The sequence below is a fragment of the Ambystoma mexicanum genome, chromosome 6p (assembly GCF_040938575.1).
Source record: "Ambystoma mexicanum isolate Mex_15411 chromosome 6p, UKY_AmexF1_1, whole genome shotgun sequence".
Lineage (NCBI taxonomy): Eukaryota > Metazoa > Chordata > Amphibia > Caudata > Ambystomatidae > Ambystoma > Ambystoma mexicanum.
Window position 1 is genome coordinate 658,228,132 of NC_090935.1, and position 19,940 is coordinate 658,248,071.

The following is a 19,940-nucleotide window of genomic DNA, read 5'->3' on the forward strand; positions in this document are numbered from 1 at the left end:
TTCAGCTAATAGTCAATTGCACCTAATATTTAAACAATAACTGCCTTCTTCAGTGTCTGCCCATATCCTCCTTCAGTGCCTGCCCCTATCTGGGTATAGGAGTATATCTGTATGAGAGAGCCTTCCCAGTGCCCCTCCTCCCCCCTGGTCCAAGAGCCTAAAAGGGGTCTTTCCTAATTCTAAAGCGCTTGGGGCTGCGGGAGGACCCTGGATCCTTCCCAACAAAACACAGGGTGGTCAGTCTGTGGTTGTAGAAGTCCTGGAAAATTCACAATTCAGAAACAAAACTTGCACCTAGCAGGATATTGCTAACATGAGGCATCTGTGAAAGGGAATCTATTGGAAAGAATGTAAATATTGTAAGCCTTTAGCAACTAACCACCATCTTCATGGACAAGATGCTATTGAACCTATTGCTTTGCAAAACCCCTCACAAGGGCTGCTTTAGCACAAAACTGGATACAAATAGATTGAGCAATCAGAAATATAATTAATTACAAACTGTTACATGACTTTCATAGCAATTGAAGTATGATGACCTATGTGCTGTCATTTACCTTGCAATTATACATCTGAAATAAACAAACTGAACAACCATAGGAATGGCCTTTCACTTACGCCATGCTAAATGATGGTTTAGCATCCTGGTCAGAAAGAGAAGCAATGGTTTGCTGGGGGAACCCTTTAAAAACAAAAAAAGATAAAAATGCAGAGTTAATCATAAAAATGCGCAGAATTCATAAAAATGATTAATGCTTCATTTGGGATCCTGCTTTCGATATTTTTATTTTTCTGGCACATTTATATAAGAAGCATAACAAATGTAACATTTCCAGTGTGAAAGCAACCTCCTTTAAAGCTTCATAGGTAGCCCACATCAGAAGAGATGGATTTGTGATACAGCAATGGAAGGACTGGCACACCACAGGTAAGATTACCTTTAAATCACACATAGGCATTAGTATTATTGACTGCGCTTTGTTGCAAGTAATGGATTGTCAGAGATTAGTAAATATATATGTATGTTCACAACCTAAATTTGATCATGAGCCACTGTCCTTAACTTACACAAAATTGGGGGCATAGCCGAGCCATGGTTCATGAACACGAGAGTGGTGAAGTTTCTACTAATGCGAGAGCCTTACATTGGCCTTCATGTGATGCAGAATTGTTTTCAATCAAATTGCTGGACACTGCCAGGGAAGAGCTGGTTGCCTACAGCACAACAGATGTGCCTCCACAAGCTAGGATAGTGATGTTTGAAAGGCTGTTGGGTACCCAAATGCCACTCCTCACAACTCAAAGGCTAAGGCAACGATGGATAAAAGGCATACATTTTCTAGTAAATGCAGTATGGAGGCAACAACAATGCTCTTTCGCTGGCATTAAGAGCAAAGTCATGATTCACTTAATTTATGTAAACAGGTGCTGAATACAGAGGCAATAGAAAACTCAGGTAGGAGCAATGAATGAGCAAAACAGGGCGGGGATCACTCGTGACCTACCTTTTATGGCATATTTAAGAATTCCTAAAGATAAAGACTTTACAATAAGGAATCACAGGAAATCATTCTGGTAAAAAGAATTCAAATAAGGTTTATCACAATGATAGCCCAGAAGCAGGTCAACTGCCTTTATCTGTTTTAAGAGATGACAGTAGTTACTAAGAGCTTAGCCTGCCACAAGAGCCCTGGTCTTGATGCTTGATACATACAAGGACAATGTACGTATGTAGACTCCTCTTCTTATGAACTACTTCAATGATGTTTTCATGGGGAAGTTGGCGGTAGGTCGGAAGAAGGCACTGTTCATCCAAAATTCAAGAAGGGAGATCCTCTTGTTCTTAGAAAAGATTTCCTTTTTGCTGCTTTTTCTCCATGGACATCCACGGGAAAACCAAGGTTTTGCTATTGTCTATAACCTGTCGTGACACATGGAAGCAAGAGAAGCCTTTTTATTTCCGTTGCTTTTCTAAGCTCATCCGTTTTGCGGAAACTCATCAGCCCCTATGACTACAAGTGCAGGTGTTCTCCATTTATCGGTTTAATAGCCCCTGCACAAATCACATTACTCTGAAGTGTGGTAGAGACACATTGCATCCCTAGAACTTTGTTATTTGTAGCTTTGTGGTTACTTGCATGATGTGTCCTGGATAGGGTGGTGGCAGTGGATACTTTTGTACTGTTTTCATTGTCTCGTACACTTTTGCATTGTACCGCTTAATGCCACTTAGAGTACCATATTCTCTAAAATAGCTGTGCCAACCGATTGTTGCCTGTCGTTTGGTCATTCTGTAGTTCTGCCTTTCTTTGGCCCTCACATGGCCAGATTTATGGTATGCCCTTGCTCGGGGAAAGCTGCAGCTTTCCCAGGCAAAGCAAAGGTATGTGTTTGTAGGGTACAACGTCCTTTTATCGCGGGATGTTTTTTCGCTGTTTTTTTTTTTTTACAGTGAATTTTCTAACGAATAAAACCAATCACATTTTTTTAGGGGGGGGGGGTTAGAAAATTATATATATGGGGTGTGGGTGTTTTGGAATAGATCAAAAATGAAAGTGAATGACGGGGTTTAGGGGGACCCCCCCAAAAATAAAAAAAGATGGGTTTTTTCGTTAAAATATTTGCTGTAAAAAACCCTGAGAAAAAACATCCCGCGATGAAATGACATAGAACCGTTTGTAGCCAGATGTGGGAGGCTGGGACTGTCTGGTCCCAGTCCCCACAGAACAAAAATGCCCAGATAGCTACCCCTTGATGTTGCACAATAGGTTGGAGAACAAAGTTAATTATACCATCTTGTCAAACAAATATCAACAATGAAATGGTCAGGTGTCTGAAATTATATAGAAAAATGTATTCAAAATAATACATCATAAAAGTTGACCCAAAGTGGTCAAACTAAAACACAGAGAGCACATATACAGCGAACAATTTAAAGTAGTAGTTTCATGACAATTTCCTAATTTGACTGCCCTAGATAACCTAGCTACAGCCAAAGAAAATAGAGTTGATGTTAGTAGCCTAGGGGTGACTTGTATGAAAGGTCTTTCTTTTATACATATACAGAAAGTCCCCTGATCACAGTGTCGACAGTAAAGCTCTGTTTCTAGCCTTATTATTGAAAAATCAGCTTTTTAGGTTCTCAAGGCATGGGCAGAGATTTTAAGGCTTTCTTCAGGACACAGAATCCCTTCTTAGGGACAAGTGGTGTTGTGACTGGCTACTTGACTTCAAAATGCTGCACACGGATATCTAAAAGCAAACATATACAACTAAATGAACATGTTTTGACAATACATGATTATTACAGCACACACTGACCAGCAGAATTCGTCTTATCTATTCCAAAACACTCAATTGGCTTACAGAAGTTCTCCCAAGAACATTAGATTTCTGTGCACATGATGTAAATTCATTTACAGTGTTATTTGAGACTTTTTGTTTCTCATAGTATTGTTGACCACAATTGGTCTAGCTGTTTATGCCGTTTGTTACATTTTCTTATTCCATGGACTGGAGGACATCGGAGCTTTCCAAACTCCATTTGTGTCCAGCCCATGGAAGGCTTGGCCTATGCCCACAGACCCTTAATATATAACATGAAAAACAAATTGCTACCTCTTTTGATGCTGTTCAAGAGTATTCACAGATTGTTTCATGTTGGATGCCTGGATTATCGCCGGCGACCTCAATATAGAGAGCCTGCTCGAAAAAGGCGTATTTTAAATCAGATGATATTAAGCAGTTGCACCGAACAGCCAACCTCATGTTATTCGTATTGAATACTTGGGACTCCACAGATCTTGAACTTGTGAAACAAGAAGCCTCTGCCTACAGTTGCAGCTCTTCAGCATGAAGAGGGTCCTTGCAGGACCAGTTTGTTTCCATTACAAGGATTGACTTCCACCATTTGCTTGCAGAGCCCATTGCTGATCATCGCCTGCATTGTTTCCTAGTGTCCTGAGAGGTTGTCACTAGAGTGGTGGCCCTTTCTTTAGTCCAGCAGATGTGTCTAGCTCCCAGAAGTGATCCTTCGTAGCATGGAACCGCCAATTAGCCGGACCCAACTACCCAACATAGAAGTGACCTCTGCACCAGAGACCCTTCAACCACTCCCAACAGAACCAAGTCATAAATTAAGGGGTCCCAGCAATTCCAGGAATGTTTACGGTGGTCCTTAAATGAGTTGGAGTTCAGGGGTGAGTAAACATATCTGTTTCCACCCCCACCCCACCTCAATACAGTTTACCTGGCGTAAATCACTTGCCCTAAACCTATCCCTTTCCATGATCGGTGGAGGGAGTTCTGGTAAAGAATCCTCCCTGGGCTTCTCCTAAGAAGGTTGAATTGGGAGAGTGTCTTCAAAGAAATGTACTCCTATTGTTCTTCAACTTTAAAACACTTAGAACTACCTAGTGGCTTTGCCAACACTTGTTCAGTCTCGTTTAAAGACTCCTCGCTTCCTAAAAAATGGTTGTATTGGGACGTGTGACTCCCCCAATGGCACTTGGCCCCATCTTTTCTAACAAGGGAAAGATTTTTAAAGTTTAGTGCTTATTAGTAAACATTTTGAAGGCTATTAGAGTATGATTTAACTTTCATTCATTGATTTCTCTCTTATGTGTTCTGTAGCTCGGAAAGGGATACTTTTGGCCCCTTTAAAAGACTATTGGAGAAGTTCAATAAGGAACTTAAAATTGCTGTTGCATTTGAGGCTGGTCAAACGCACCCTTTTTAGTTTGAACTATTAGGTGGCTCTTGCGCCCCCTATAAACCGAAACTATTGCATTAGAGTACAGATAGAGAGAAATGGCATAAGAGACGGGACACAAAGCTTGCAGTTGTTTGGCTATTTGTCCACCAATTGGCTGCTCATGACCATTCTAATCCCTATGGCCATTCCCACCCAGTTATTGCCCCTCCCCGCCCAAAACACCTTCTCTTGGGAGCTTTTGGAGCTCACTTTAAACAAGCCTTACCATCAAAATGTGCATTCGAAGTGCCTGGCAGTGTTTTTCAAAGCAGTCTTATGAGTTAATGGCTTAATTTGAGGTTTAAACGCGCCACTGGTGCAATAAAAATGACTTAACCAGGCCTTCAGCCACTCGATTTACAAACACTATGCGTGTCCTTCACTGAAGTCCTGTTAAAAACAAGCATTGGTAAAGCCAACAGTTTTGGCTTGTGTGCAAGTATTATGCATTTTCCAGCCATTGCTTTTAGATGCCCAGGTACTTGCAGCATGTTTCACCTGCTACCATCAATGGCCAGTTAATCCCACTAGGGAAGTGCCTGGCATGTGCCTTTCCCATGCATACACAAACGCCCAAAGTGTTGTCATTGACTATGCTTGTTTATCTTCATCCAAAAGAGTAAAATAGGATTTTATATGCTTAGCATTTCTTTTGACATGTATATCAACTTCATAGACAATTGTAGTGTGAATGCTGATCTAGCACAAGTTGCAGTTTGTTGTGTGCCTGTGTTCCATGCATTGAAGGCAGTTTTCGTTAGTAAATTCGGATTCAGGGGGCTTTTATTAAGGACCTACAAGCTAAGGCTTCAAACTCCAACACGATATACCCTACACCTAAGCTATTTACACATAGGGTCATACTCCCAGTGGTCATTCAGTTAGGGTAGTTAACGAAATATGATTATTCAGGTGGGGGGGACGGTTCAATAGTACCCAAACTTGCAATCCCCACTTCCAAAAACAGGCAGCAAAATATTTGTCAAACCCAAAACATTTTCCAGTTCGTCCTAATTATTTGCAGGCTTCTGATCGATCCCATTCTGTCAATCTATAAGAGCACATGTGCAGAGTTTGCACATATAGAGCAGGAATTTGGGCACAAAAGAATGTAAGTCCACTGGGTATTCAAGTCAACACATTCCTGCTACTTGGGAATACTGAATACCTGCGATTACACTTTAACTAACATTTGGCATCTCCTTTATTTCAGGCTATTATTATAGCCAGTTAATGAGGAGTGAGGTATTACAAAAAAAAGTGCATGGCTGAAATCCATTAAGTGTGATCTAACCAATTTAGAATGTGGTATTGAAAGTAGAAGTAATGGATTCTAATGGCAAACGTGGTAAGCCAACGAACGGCTCAACTGATAAAGGCTCACAAAGAATCAAAGGGGCTACAGAAAAAGTATCGGAACATGCCTCCATTTTAAAACATCTCCTCGTAGAAAAGACTATCTTGCATGTCAAAAGGGTCTCTGGGGTTGCTTATTACCTACATGCGTTCATAGACAGCTTCTAAGAATAGCAAATGTTAGGCGGAAACGACCGAAATCAAAATCAGACGTGTCTGCCCACGCTCTATCTTCGGGGTGGCTGTACAATTCATGCTACTATTATACCTGGGTGGAGGCAAAACTATCCTCTCTGACCTCGCTGCTGTAACAACATAACACAACACAATATGCATATTATCAACAGTACATCATGTTGAAGCCACACTACTTGCCAGCGCGCATATATATATATATATCTCCCTCTCTCCCTCTCTCCCTCTCCCCCTCTCCCCCTCTCCCCCTCTCCCCCCCCCCTCCCCCCCCCTCTCCCCCCCCCCCCCCCCTAATCCCGAAAGAGCACCACTGGTTACCACGACCAGAAAGTAGTATTTAGGACCGCTTGTATGACAAACAAGGGGGTGGAAACTCAGGCGCAGCCAGGCCTAGCTGGAAATCTGGCAACTGAAAAGGCCAGAGCAATTCTAGAAGCCACAACATCACGAGACTGGAAACCCAAATAATTCAGAAAGGAAAAAACAGGCGACAGGCAGTGGCATAACACAAAACGTAGGGGCCTCTCTGCGAACAATGCTGTGGGCCACCCCTCAAATCCCCCCAAGCATGCCAACAAAGCATGCGACGCACCACACTGTGCTGGCCTGGACCACCACACATGCACAATGCGCATGTTAATCATGCAGCTGCAAAGGCACGCTGCAATAAGTGAATGATGCAAGTATGTGTTTTAATCAACCATTAACTCTTTCACGCAGCATAGAAACAAGTGGGCTGTGAATGGTTCCTGAGTCCTGACATTCAAATTCCCCGCCAACTCTGTGCATGGCCAGTAATATCACAAACAGTAATGATGCCATAAGAAAATATATTTATGCTGGCTCTGCCAGTATCCCTATGTACAAACATTCTCTTGTTGGCTTTGCCTTTAATGCTGGTAAAAATCTACCATCACAGAAAAAAAAAACATTTTATTGATGCTGCACAAATGCTTGCCCAGCCAAAGCACCATCATGTAAGAATACTCTTGCTGTGGACCTCGCCCTCAACTCCAGTAAAACATGCAACACTTAATTAAGGAACCATTTCCTTGCTTAGCTGCAGAAATGAATCCACCCACGACCCACCATGTAAGAACATTCATCATGTTGACTTTGCCCTTAACACCAGTAAAACATGCAATGCCACAGTAAGAAAACATTTACTTGCTGCCTTCACAAGTTGCCCCACCCATCCCAAGTAAGAACACACATCATATTGGCCTTTCTGCCGCTTATATAAATAATACATTACAGTCTAGCCACATAATAACACTTATGTTTACATTACCATAGATGCCCAGAAAAGAATGCCATGCCACAGTAAGTAATTGCTAGACTTGTTGCACCACAATGCTAGTTTAGCCAGGTAAAAAATGCCATGCTACAGAAAGAAAATATCCAGTCTGGCTGCTCCATTGTGCTGTAACCCCCCCCCCCCCACCCCCGAACCGTCCTCCATGTAATAACATTCATGAAGTTGGCTTTGCCCAAAAATACCAGTAAATCATGTAAGAACATATCCATGGTCCAATGCCCCTTGCCTGGGCCTCAGCCTTGGATGCCTAAATTCATATCCATTTACCCACCAGCCACTCACCCAGTGATGGATGGTGAATTCTTTGGAGGGGCATAAACATTTTCCACATATAAGTTAGAGCAACCGAGCCTAACAAGGGAGCTCCAACCAACCAAAGGTGTTCAGGGCGATTCCCTATACTCAAGTTCATTTTTTGAACAATGTGTTAAAGCGGTGCATTACACAGCACACTTTCTGGGAAAAATTGGGTAAAAAGCTAGACAGTTTGCAATTGGCTTTGTAGGGTAACTGCAATCCAAAAACCCAATAGATGCAACTCGCCAACTGTGCACAGGAGCATTCCCCAATGCATTTTCATGATGCCTTTACCCACAATATATGCAAGTACATACACATTATGTTTCCAATCAAGGATGAGCCCATACATGTCCATGATGGCTGCATGAATATATGCCAATAATCCCATAGAACATACTCATGTTTGCTTTGCACATGCCAGTAATGATACCATAGGAAAACATGCCCAGATCAGCTCTGCCAATATATGACAGTATCCACACAAGGGCCTACTCCTGTTGGCTTTGCCATTAAAAAGACTATGCCACATTAAGAAAACATGTCCTATCTGGCTGCACCAAAATGCCAGCCTAACCCTCTAATACTTATCATGCTTACTTTACCACAGATGCGCCCCCCCCCCCAAAAAAAAATGCCATGCCCATGTAAGGAATAGCTAGACTGGCTGCACAAAATGCCGGTTGAGCTACATAATAACACATCTCATGCTTGCATGACCATAAAAAGTCATGCTACAGTAAGAAATGGCTAGACTGGCTGCCCCAAAATGCCAGTCTAAACACGTAATAATACATAGCATGCTTGCTTTATCATGATGGAAAATGCTATAGTAGCGAGAGAGAAATCCACACCACCTCCAGCCAGCCTCTACCTCCCCCACCAAAATCAGCTCCTCCGCGGCCAGCCCTGCAAAAACCCACATGCACACACTTCCACTCACATTCACTCACTCGCTCATTCAAAAACCATACGCTCGCTCATTCACACTCGTACACACACAAAATATATAATACATAACACACCCTTGCATGCATGCATGCATATATTCAAACATACATCAAAAACCTCCAGACCGCCCCAAAACACACAAATTATATTTTTTTCTTACCTGCTACCTGTCTCGGTCTTCCCTGAGGGACTCCAGGTCTCTGGCTCCCGTGCTCCACCAGGCCAAACAGAAACTACGAAGCAGGGAGAGCTTTCCAGTTCCTGAATTGCGCAGTGGAGCTGAGGGAGCCTGAGGCCTCCAACCCGCAGAGCTGTAACCAGAAAGTGTCTTCTGAAGCCAGAGTAGGTGCAAAAATTAAAATGAAAATGAATATGTATTTCTGAAACTGGATGGGCCATGGCACCCAAAGGACAATGTGTGGTGGGCCCCCCACACCACATGGCCTATGGGGGTCTCCAATACGCCAGTGGAGACAGGTCTTATTCGGTTACGCGCAGGCACTTTTCAACACCATCAGGTTTTCCACAAGAGCCAGTCCAGCGCCAGAAGCGGGGTGTGGGAATTGGGAGGGCCCCAGTCTCTGTCCCTTCTACCTGGGCCAGTATGATTGAACTGAGTACCACCTTTTCTTGCCCCATAACTGTACAGCCAGTTTCTTTATATTTGTCCTATTATGACTACATCACCCAGAAGGCTTGGCGGTTGAGGAGAGAGAGAGTTACCCAACCGGGAGAGAAGCAATGAGGGACTGCAGGATGGTGGAGCAACCCGCCTCGCAAATAAGTAATACCACCACTCTGGGTGACACGTACGGAGCGTACAGCAAATCACTCCTCACCCCTTTCAACTCCACTGCATGTCCAGTGAACACTGGAGTACCCCAAGATGCCTGCCTCTCACCCCTTCTACAACCTTTACATGACCACTCTGACCAGGATCATCCACTCACACAACCTCACATGCTATAATTTTGCATATGACACACAAATCATATTGATAATTCCTAAACAGACATCTGTCCCTCGCCCTGACCTAGCAGCATGTCTCACCGACATTGAACGCTGGATGACTAACCATCTCCTTTCTAAACCCAAGGAAAACTGAGATCGTAGTATGCAGCAACACTGCTCTATTCCCCCAACTGACTCCCTGGCCACCCTCACTCAGCCCCCCCACCCACCAACCAACCACCCACCACCACTGTCAAAGACCTCGGCTGCACAATGGACTCGGACCCAACTCTGTCTCTCCACACCAACAATGCATCTAAATCATGTCATTTCCACTGTAGGCTTCTGAAACATGTCTTCCCTTACCTCACCTACCCAATAGACTGGCTGCAATTATGTCCATTGTCATGTCCAGACATGCAAAATCCCTCTAACTGGGTGAAGCAGCCTACCAACTAAAACTCCAAAGAGTCAAAAAACTGCTAATCGCACTGGGACAAAGGGACCACATCTCACCCTCTCCGGTCCCTAAACTGGCTCCCAAGTGGACGTAGAGCAACCTTCAAAATCCTGTGTATTACTCACCGAGTGGTGCACAAAGCAGACCCCAAGTACCTACAAGAAAATAATTATGCCTTACCACCCAACTCGCACCCTAAGGTCAAGAACAGCCCTCCTCCTGGTGGTCCCCGCCTCTAATCGGCGAGTATCGGAGTCTCCACCTACTCAACCTTGGTGCCAACTTTGTGGAACTCACTGCCTCCACACATTAGACACAGCCAAGATTACATGGCTTCCAGAAGGCAGTCGAAACCTGGATCTTCCCTTAAAAACTCAGGGCACCGCTCTGAGCACCCGACATACCACTACGTCCAAGAAATGGCTTGGTAACCCCTTTCAATACGGGCCCTTCAATAAGCTTCCAGGTCATGAGATAGCTACCTACAACTATCTGGAGCCAGTGCCCTAGATGTGAAACCTGAATCGTAATTGCACTTATGTATCTACGAGATGACCAAGTTGAATCATTGCTTCCCTGCGCCAGGCATACACTACGCTCTGAGGCCAAAAGATATCCATCTCCAAATATCTGGATCGACTGTGCTAGACACGTAACCCAAGCACTTATGTACCTACTGACCTTGATGACCTTGATCATCACCCCTCCAGATATGCATTAGGCTATCAGTGATGCCCAACCTCGCTAATCCCCACCTTCTCCATGGCAGAGTTAATTCATTACCTTCCTCCACCAGGTATACACTACGCTATGAAATCAATAGATATTTGTCTCCAATAAACTGGACCGACTGTGCTAGACTCGGAACCCAAGCAATAAATTAATAGTTATTCACCGTAGTGACTAACGTACTCTTAGACCATAGACACCTTTCCTGCATACTGCATGGGCGTCCCTCACTAGGGACAGGAGACAGAACCTTTTTCACCAGAAAAAACGTCTTCCCCTTTAAACTTAGAGGTGCGCGGGGCGCGGCCCTTGGAGAATGCGCTCCCCTGGGTCCGCCCACTGGCGCCACTCCTCAGTCACCATTGACGCATTGACATTATTTAACATTACCTAATGACACCAGTATTAGGTGGGTATGGTGGGACATATGGAGGAAAGGAGACAATGGACTAAGAGTATGTTAGTCACTAAATTGAGGAACAATTACTCTTACGTCCCGTCCCCTTTCTTCCATCCTGCATGTGCGATTACAACTGGATGTAGCCCCAGGGTGGAGAGGAGACCCTCCTTAAGAAAACAGATTCCTTAGAACCACCTGCCCGAAATTCGCGTCTGACTTGGAGCCGGCGTCCAAACAGTAGTGCTTCCAGAAAGCTTTAGGGTTGGCAAAAAAAGAGTAGGTAAGACTATCTCATTGTTTAGATGGAAAGCAGAGACTACCTTGGGTAGGAACGCTGGGTGTGTTCTCAGGACCACATTATCCTTCTGAAAAGTAGTTTAGGGTTCTGAAGCCACCAGTGCCTGGATCTTGCTGACTATGCGAGCATAGGTGAGGCCCATCAACAGAGCTGTTTTAATGGTGACCAGCCCAATGTCCGTGGACGCCATTGGCTCAAACGGTTTGTGCGCCAAGTCGCGCAGCACTACATTTAGGTCCCACACAGGGTGTGGTTTTTTGATGGGCGGGAAGAGCCTGACGAGGCCCACCAAATGTCGCTTGACCACCGGGTTGGAAGAGAAGACCTACACCTCCGAATTTCTGTAGGCCCTTATGGCTGTCAAATAGGTGTGGCATGTATCCACCTGCACGCCTGAGTGAGCAAGGTGTACAGAGAAGGAGAGCGCACGAGCACGTCATCCAACGTGCACGTAAGGGGGTCGATCTCTTTAGAGTAGTAACAGAACTTAGTCCATTTACTCTTGTACTGGCTCCTAGTAGCCTTGCTCCTAGCACCCGGAATGCTTTCTAGGTTAGCCTGTGATAGACCTAGGTGATTCAGCGTGACCTGCTCAGGAACCATGCTGCAAGGGCAAATTTCTGTGGAGCGGGGTGGATGACCCTGCCCCCCCTGCTGTGCAAGATGATGAGCTGGGCCCATCGCCAGGTGAACGGGAGGCCTGCCCGAGAGGCTGAGAAGCTCTGAGAACCACAGTCTCGCCGGCCACCACGGAGCTATCAGAATGATGCTGAGGTGACAAGATCCCTTTATCTTGCAGATCACCCTGCGGACCAGGGGTGTGGAACGGAAGGCATATGCAGTCATGTCGTTCCACTATATCTGGAATGCGTCACCCAGGGAGCCGGGGCCCTGTCCCTGCCCTTGCCAGGACGCAAAATGCTGGCCCTTCTTGTCCCAGGAGGCAAAAAGATCCACCTGAAGATGCCCCCATCTGCTGAAGATCTCGAGCAGCACATGATCGTTCAGTTGCCACTCATAATTGTCCACTCCCAGTCTACGGAGCCTGTCCGCCTCCAGGTTGGACTCGCCCGGAAGGTGGATAGCTGTCAGGTAGATGTTCTCCAGAGCAAATTCCCACATGCTGAACAAATTCCCTGCTTGTTGACATATTACATGCTGGTGGAGTTGTCGGTCTGGATGAGGACGACGTTGCCCCCAATGAGCAGAAGGAAATCTTTGAGAGCTAGCCAGATGGCTTTCAGCTCCAGGCAGTTGATGTGAGACTCCTGCAAGGACCAGACTCCATGGACACGGTGGTTGTCCAGAGTGGCCCGGCAGCTTTCCAGGGAAGAATCTGTGGTGATGGTTGTTAGGGAGAATTCTCATTTATGGCTAATTCCCCTCACCTAGTGAGTCCCCCAGCAGCTTTGCTGGACGTCTGGAGTTTATTTTTTTCACCTGGTAAGAGAGCTTTCCCCCCCACTCTTTCCTGTGTTTTGCAATGTGTTTCCATCTGTTTTTGTGATTGTGGACTCTGAAGTACACCACTTCAGTAGCCCCCTTCTTTGTGTGTGTCATACAGCACCTTCAGTGCCGTGGCACAGGGTTGTCTTTGAGACTTCCCTCAACTCCATTTCTGAGGCGACTACTGTCCCCCAGAAAAGGGTAAAGTTACCATTAACTTTACTTAGTCAATCTACCACAGATCCAGTACACCCCATCTTCCATGGAGTACTGGAAAGGGTTAACTCGTATCCCTTTTTATCTGTACCTCCTAGAGCATTGTTTCGCTCTTAACATTTAGACTTGGTTGGTGGCAGTGGTATCTACCCTAACTTTTCTACCGCGATTATATTAGATAAACGTGGTACTGTTCTAGGCTATTATATTAGCCTCAAACATAAACCCGCTTGACCAAATCGTCTCTCTTTTGGCTCCGGTTGGGTTTATTCGCCATTTCTTTTTGTTAAAGTCCTTCTTGTGTTTTACTTTGCGCAGCAAACTAGGTTCGCCTTCTTTGTTCACTGTCTTTTGGCGGGCTTCTGCTCAGAAGCCCTCCTCAAGGCACCTGGGTGTCTAGGTGGGCTGAATGTGAGGGAGGGGTGTAGTCATCCCCTGCACAGGGTATCCTAGGAAACCCAAGTCGCACTTTGTCATGATTGGCCAGGGCAGTTGTCTGGGCTGGACAACCCCCCCTGCTGGGTTATTGACGGCCAGGCTGTGTGAATGGTGTTTTTTCGCATAAAAGGCACATCTCTTGGGCTAGAAGTCAGAGAGTCGCCACTGGAAGTACAAGGAACCGAAGAGAAGCGGAGAGAACAACGGCTGCTGCAACTACCCTGTCCCGTTGAAGCCCTGCTGCAGTCCTGAGCTATCTGCCCTTCACCGACTCAGAGAAGATCCAGTCCGGAGTCTTCTTCCCTTGAGCTTGGTGGGGATAACCAGCTCATCTTCTTCAGCCAGAGGATCCTCTTCCGTGGTCGAAATCGCTGCACACTGCCGTAGTGGTCCGGATAGACACCTGAAGAGCCTCTCCTGTTTTAAAGGAGCGCACCTTTTATTCCGTGTTGCTGCTGCCTGCCTCATCCCTGTGTGGTGCAGACCCCCTTCAGACGTCTTCCTTCTCGACGAAGCTCCAGGAATCGTGGGTCTGCCGGAAACCAACAGGAACAACTATCAGGGCACCAGCTGCACCACTGGAACAAGGTACCGTGTTGTGTTGAGGAAACTGGGTGAATCCCTTTTTCTTCATTTCCAAGGCTTGACCTCGTCTTCCCTCCTTCTTATAACTTTTGCTTCTGAACATTGACAATATCCAAGTACTTTTGGCTCTGTTGAATCGTGAACTGTTAGATCGTGTGATCTTTCGACCCTGGCTCCGGCCCTTTGACTTTTGAACGCCTGTCTCAGAGTGTTTCTTGATTCTGCCTGCCTAACCAAAATATTGCCTGTGATTTTTGCCTCCAACTCCCTCTGGGTATCTCAGGTGCCAAGTGTGTTTTTGGCCCGGTAGCATTTCATGTCAAAGATGCATATTTGTTTAGTAGACCGAACTGTCAAGAAGTGATCGCAATCGTATTCGCGGTAACATGTTTTGTGCCTAACACCGGTTCATTCAAACACAGGGTACTTACCTTGAGACTTACTGTACAAAGTGAATCGGTTAGTTGTACTATATTTAACGTGTGGTTTTTATTGAAGTTTTATAAAAGTGTTGTGTTTATAACGAATGGTTTAAAAATAAATGTACTTATATTTTTCTACCTGAAACCTTGAGTCAGTCTTTGCTTGAGTCACAGTAATTGTGGTCCCTTTGTGTAATCTCTGCTACTGCTCATATACTCTTGAGATAAGCCTGGCTGCTCTGCCACTGCTACCACTACGACATAGTAGTACAGGCTTGTACCAAAGGTAAAACTTGTATCACCACCTGTAGTCTTAATTGTGTTTAGTGGTCCCTAAGAGCTCTGCACGGGATTCTGCCTAACAATGGTGACCTGCGGGGCCGGCTGCCGGAAGGGATTGCCCATCCGCAGGTTGCAGTGTCTGGACCACCATGTGAGGTCCGGGTGGAGAGAAGGAGGAATGCTGAAAAGCTCCGCTTGGGAGCCCAGCTCCTGATTCCATGAGGCTACGAAGCGCAGCTGTAAATCTTCTCATCTTGGGTCTCGTGTGGGGTACGGCCAGTAGGACTGCTGCCATGATACCTAATAGATTTTGGTACCACCAGGCTGAGGTCACTTCTCGGGTGAGGAAGCGAGTAGTGGCCTTCTTGATGGCTGTGACCTCGTCCGCCGAGGGGAAAACGCTCTCGGAGCTCATGTCCCATATGAGGCCCGGAAAAGTCAGTCTGCGTAGGATGCAGCTGAGACTTCCTGAGGTTGATAGAAAAACCCCACCCGTGGAGTGCGATCATAAGGGTGAAGGAAGTGTGATAAACCGCATCCAGGGATCTCGCCCTGAACTCGTCATCCAGGTACAGGTAGATGTGGTGGCCCTTGGGCGCCGAGGAGGGCAGGCACTGCATTCATGAGCCTGGTAAATACCCTGGGGGCTGAATGGAGGCCAAAGGGTAGCATCTTGTATTGGAAATGGCAGCCCATGATCCTGAATCGCAGAATGGAGCGATGCGGCTGCCAAAACGGGACATGTAGATAAGCATCCTTTAGATCAAGGGAGCACATCCAGTCTCCCCTGCACAATGTCACCGCAATGAGTGCTGGATGTAACCCTTTTGAATTTTTGACGAGGGAGGGAGAGGTTGAGGGTAGAGAGGTCCAACACAACTCAGGCTAGCCTGGTTCTTCTTTTGTATGGCAAAAATCCTAGAGTAGAAGCCCAATCCTCACTGGGAGGCTGGGACTTTTTCTGCTGCCTGGGTCTGGACCAGCGACCGAATTTCAGCCAACAGAGTCGCTGTCCCAATCTGTGGGAGTGGAGGGGAGGAGAGAGAAGAGGAAGGGATCGGTAAGCGTTACCCCATGGATATTACAGAGAGGATCCATGGGTCCGCAAACCTCTGATGCCAAAACTGTGCGTGAAGGGCAAGCCTGCACCCCACCGGAGACACGTGGACTGTTAGGACAGTTTTTCTGAAGTCCAATTAAGGGCCTAGCAAAACCATTCTACTGAGGCAGTACAAGACTCTACTCTTCGTATAGGGCTGTATCACCTGAGTTTGGGGTAGCGTAGACAGAGCAGCCAGGCTTATGTTAGGAGGGAGAGAGGGCAGTAGATACAGTACAAGTGAAATTGTAATACAAATGATCCAAAGAAACACTGAAACACTATGTATGGTAAAAATAAAGGATTTATTTAAATACAGGTAGGCCCAGATAAATCTAGGGGTTAAGTAAGTACTAACACATTATATGAAATCACAATATAAAACAACACTATACTTTAAAGCACACAGGCCCAAGTATAAACCTTATCCTTGTTATACACATTTAGTATAGGTCAAGCCTATTATTTGGGAGTAAAAGACCAATGGTTACTTTTGGTAATACAAGGACAGTAGGCCCTTCCAATTGTACAGTGACTCTTGGAACAAATCACATAAACAGTCAACTGGACAATATACTTTTGGTGAATAGTGAAACACTTATTCTAGGTGCAGTAAAAACCTTTAACTGCTTTTGTCATAACACAGTTATACCAGGTGAGTAAAACCTAAGGATGTAATATACAATTACAGATCCTTTAGAAATCAGGGAACCCCAGATTGAGGTAAGCAATAACTCTGGTAACTTGTTTTGGATGGCACACAGCTAACACAAGGTAAGTAAAACCCACGTACTTAAACTTCACCATGAAGGGGAAAGTAAAACCCAATGTCACACTTTACTGAATAATTATTCTAGGTAGGCAACAACCTAATGTAGACTTATTAAGGACAGGCTAGCAGCAAGTCAGGGGAAGCAAGACCCAGTTGGGGGACACTCATACAGTTATCCTAGCAGGACTAACCTGGTGATACCAACAGTTGGAGGACACTCATACAATTACCCTACAGGAATAATCTGGTGAAACCAACACATTACTTTTGTAAAGAGGCACAACCTAATTACAGGAGAGTAAAATACCTTTACATCTACTTTATTTTAGTCTGGCTAAACAGTGGCTAAGGAAGAAAAGATGGTAACCATACTTTTAAGAATAGTGCATCACACATTCAAGATCAGTAAGAACTTTTGTAACTGTTCACTCTATGAATTACAGTTAGCCACCAACTCTTTACAAGTAAGTAAAACACTTGATTTCTTTTCTAGGCAGAAGTCCCAATCCCTTCAAAGTCTTTCCCTTAGAGCATGAGTGTTCTCAGTAGCAGTAGGGGGGTCACTAGGACTAGTGACCAACAGGCAGTGTTAGAATAAGTTCTTTAGTAGCAAACGTCAGAGTTTCCTTAGGAAAACTGGCAAACAAGTGAGTACTTTACTTCGGTTGTATACGAATTGTTCGTTTTACAACTGCTCGAATGACAATTGACCTTTTCACAATTGACCGAATTGTGAAGGTCAATTGTCCATATATGTGGGGGGAAACCCCCCACAACCCCCCATCTAACGCCAAACCCCCCAAAACACACACACACACACATATATATATATATATATATATATATATATATATTTATTTTCGGTCAATTGTGACCCTTTAAATTCGGTCAATTGTTCATTCGAACAATTGTAAACGAACAATTTGGGTAATACCCTTTACTTCTAGGGTTAGAAGAGGGTCCAGAGGCTTCACAGAAGACACCCCAGCAGGATTCTAGCAGTGGGACTGGGTGTACTGGACAAGGGACCTCCCAATCACAGAAAACACCCCAGGACTACACAGAAATCCCAACAGGCTTAAGGTAAGTATATACCCAAGCCAACACAGTACCTCAGCAATGAAGAAGAGATTTCTCTCACGGCTGAATGTGGCTCTGCGGGTTTGGCGCCTTTTCAAGGAGCACAGAAGACAGAAAATCATGGTTGAATTCTCGTCGTTTAAAAGGTTCAGCACTCTTGTGAGGGGACTTTCTGGACTCGATTCGTGTCTCTGGAGATAGACCAGGACGCCCACGAAGTTTCAGCGAGATTCGGAATTCGGAAGACCGTGCACCGCACAGTGGCTGGAGGTCCCGGGGTATTGGGGTACTGCAAGAACGCAAGGTCGCAGCAACCCGTGGGATGGCTCAAAATGCAGGTCTTCTTGAGTCTAGTAGGTCTCACCAGGCTCTGGGTTCGGGTCGTTGTTTTCGGAGACCCCAAGTCAATCGGAAGGAAGGGCTGCAGCAGGCTCCGGTTACACAGCAGGCTCTCTGGTCGCTGGAAAACATTCCCGCCACTTTTCCTTGGTCATCCTCTTTGGTTTTCTGTTCCAGTGCTCGACATGCCATCAGCTTCCAGGTTTCAGTATTTATCAGGAACTGCAACACAACCCCTGCATTCTCTCCCCGCATTTTACAAGAAAGGGGTGTCTGGCTGTCCAATCAGGACAGCATACCCCCCCCCCCCCCACTGGGATTTGGCCCAGTTGAAGGAAGGCCTAAGACAAAGGAGGGGGAAGTTTTGGACTCCTCCCCCACTTCCTCTGCTTACAGACTGACTGGAGCCTGGGCGTGGTGTCCAGGGGACTCCCGCCAAAGACAAAACTCAAACAAAGGAATTTCCCGCCCTGGATGTCAGGGGAAGGAACAAGAACCAACAAGAAACACTAAAATGGCAGAAAAAGAAGACAGGGGCCATTTTGGTAAAATGAGCACCCTTCGGTGCCTTTACTGCAGCTGTGATCACAGCCCGCGGTAAAGGTGCACCAAATTAGTAAAAGGTATCAATGCCACCAGCCATTAAAGATAAGCTTGTCACTGTAACAGAATTGTTAGTTTTAATGTGAAAGGGGATACATTGTATCTCCCCAGAACTCCACATAAGGTGGGGTGTGCTGGTTTCACAGAATAAAATGTAAAAGGGATCCAAATATCCTTTCCACCCTTGGGAACTGTGGTTCACTCAAGGTTAGCACAAGAAAGTTAAATGGGGAGCCCCTAGGGCAACCCAGCAACAACAGGCACTTATTGCCAAAAAGTTGTTAGACATGATAACTTTAAAAAGACACTATGGAGAGTCTTAAAAATGACACCAATAAAAAGAGTTAAAGACGAGGTGAGTGTGGAAAAAGGTTCCCACTCACTGAGGTATTAATGATAAATATCCCACTAGAAAAGCAAAAAGTTCTGGAGTTGAACCAGGAAAGGAAGATTTACCAGCTCTGTGGAAATCTTACCTAACATGGACCCACAGGAACGCGTCATGCCTTCTTTCCCTCTGAGGCTGCTGTAGAGGAGGGGGGACTAAAAAAAAGCCCTTGCTACCCCCCTTTAGTTGTTTGCACCAGTGCTGACTCCAAGAACGGTCAGGCTGCCTGGACCTCCGCTCTTGGAAGCCACGGAACCCCCCCGAACGCCCACCCCTTGTCAGAGCTTTGATATGACTGGGTGTACGCCTTGAGCATGGCTTTCGTAAGGATAGATAAAGACTTTGCAGTTTGCAACTGTTTTTCTTTTTATCTAGCTCCTTATCGGTGGTGGAGTGAGAGAGGTCACCACCTCGAATGGAAGGCCCAATATGCGTTCCTGGAAGTCGGGATTAAATTTAGCAGTCCGAAGCCAGGCAGTCCTTCTCATGTCCGTGGCGATGCATATTGCCCGGCCAGAGGTGTTAATGTGGGCCACAGTAGACTCCATGATGTATTGCGCCA

General features: G+C 45.5%; 1 protein-coding gene across 3 annotated transcripts in view; it reads right to left on the minus strand.

Moving 5' to 3' along the window:
* The window catches only part of LOC138511696 (general transcription factor IIH subunit 2), a 1,250,606-nt gene that overhangs the window by 362,113 nt on the left and 868,553 nt on the right, over positions 1–19,940 (minus strand). For all 3 annotated transcript variants that reach the window (XM_069627529.1, XM_069627530.1, XM_069627531.1), the window contains exon 12: positions 619–682. In XM_069627529.1, the coding sequence (XP_069483630.1) occupies positions 619–682 (64 nt within the window). The remainder of the gene's footprint in view (positions 1–618; positions 683–19,940) is intronic.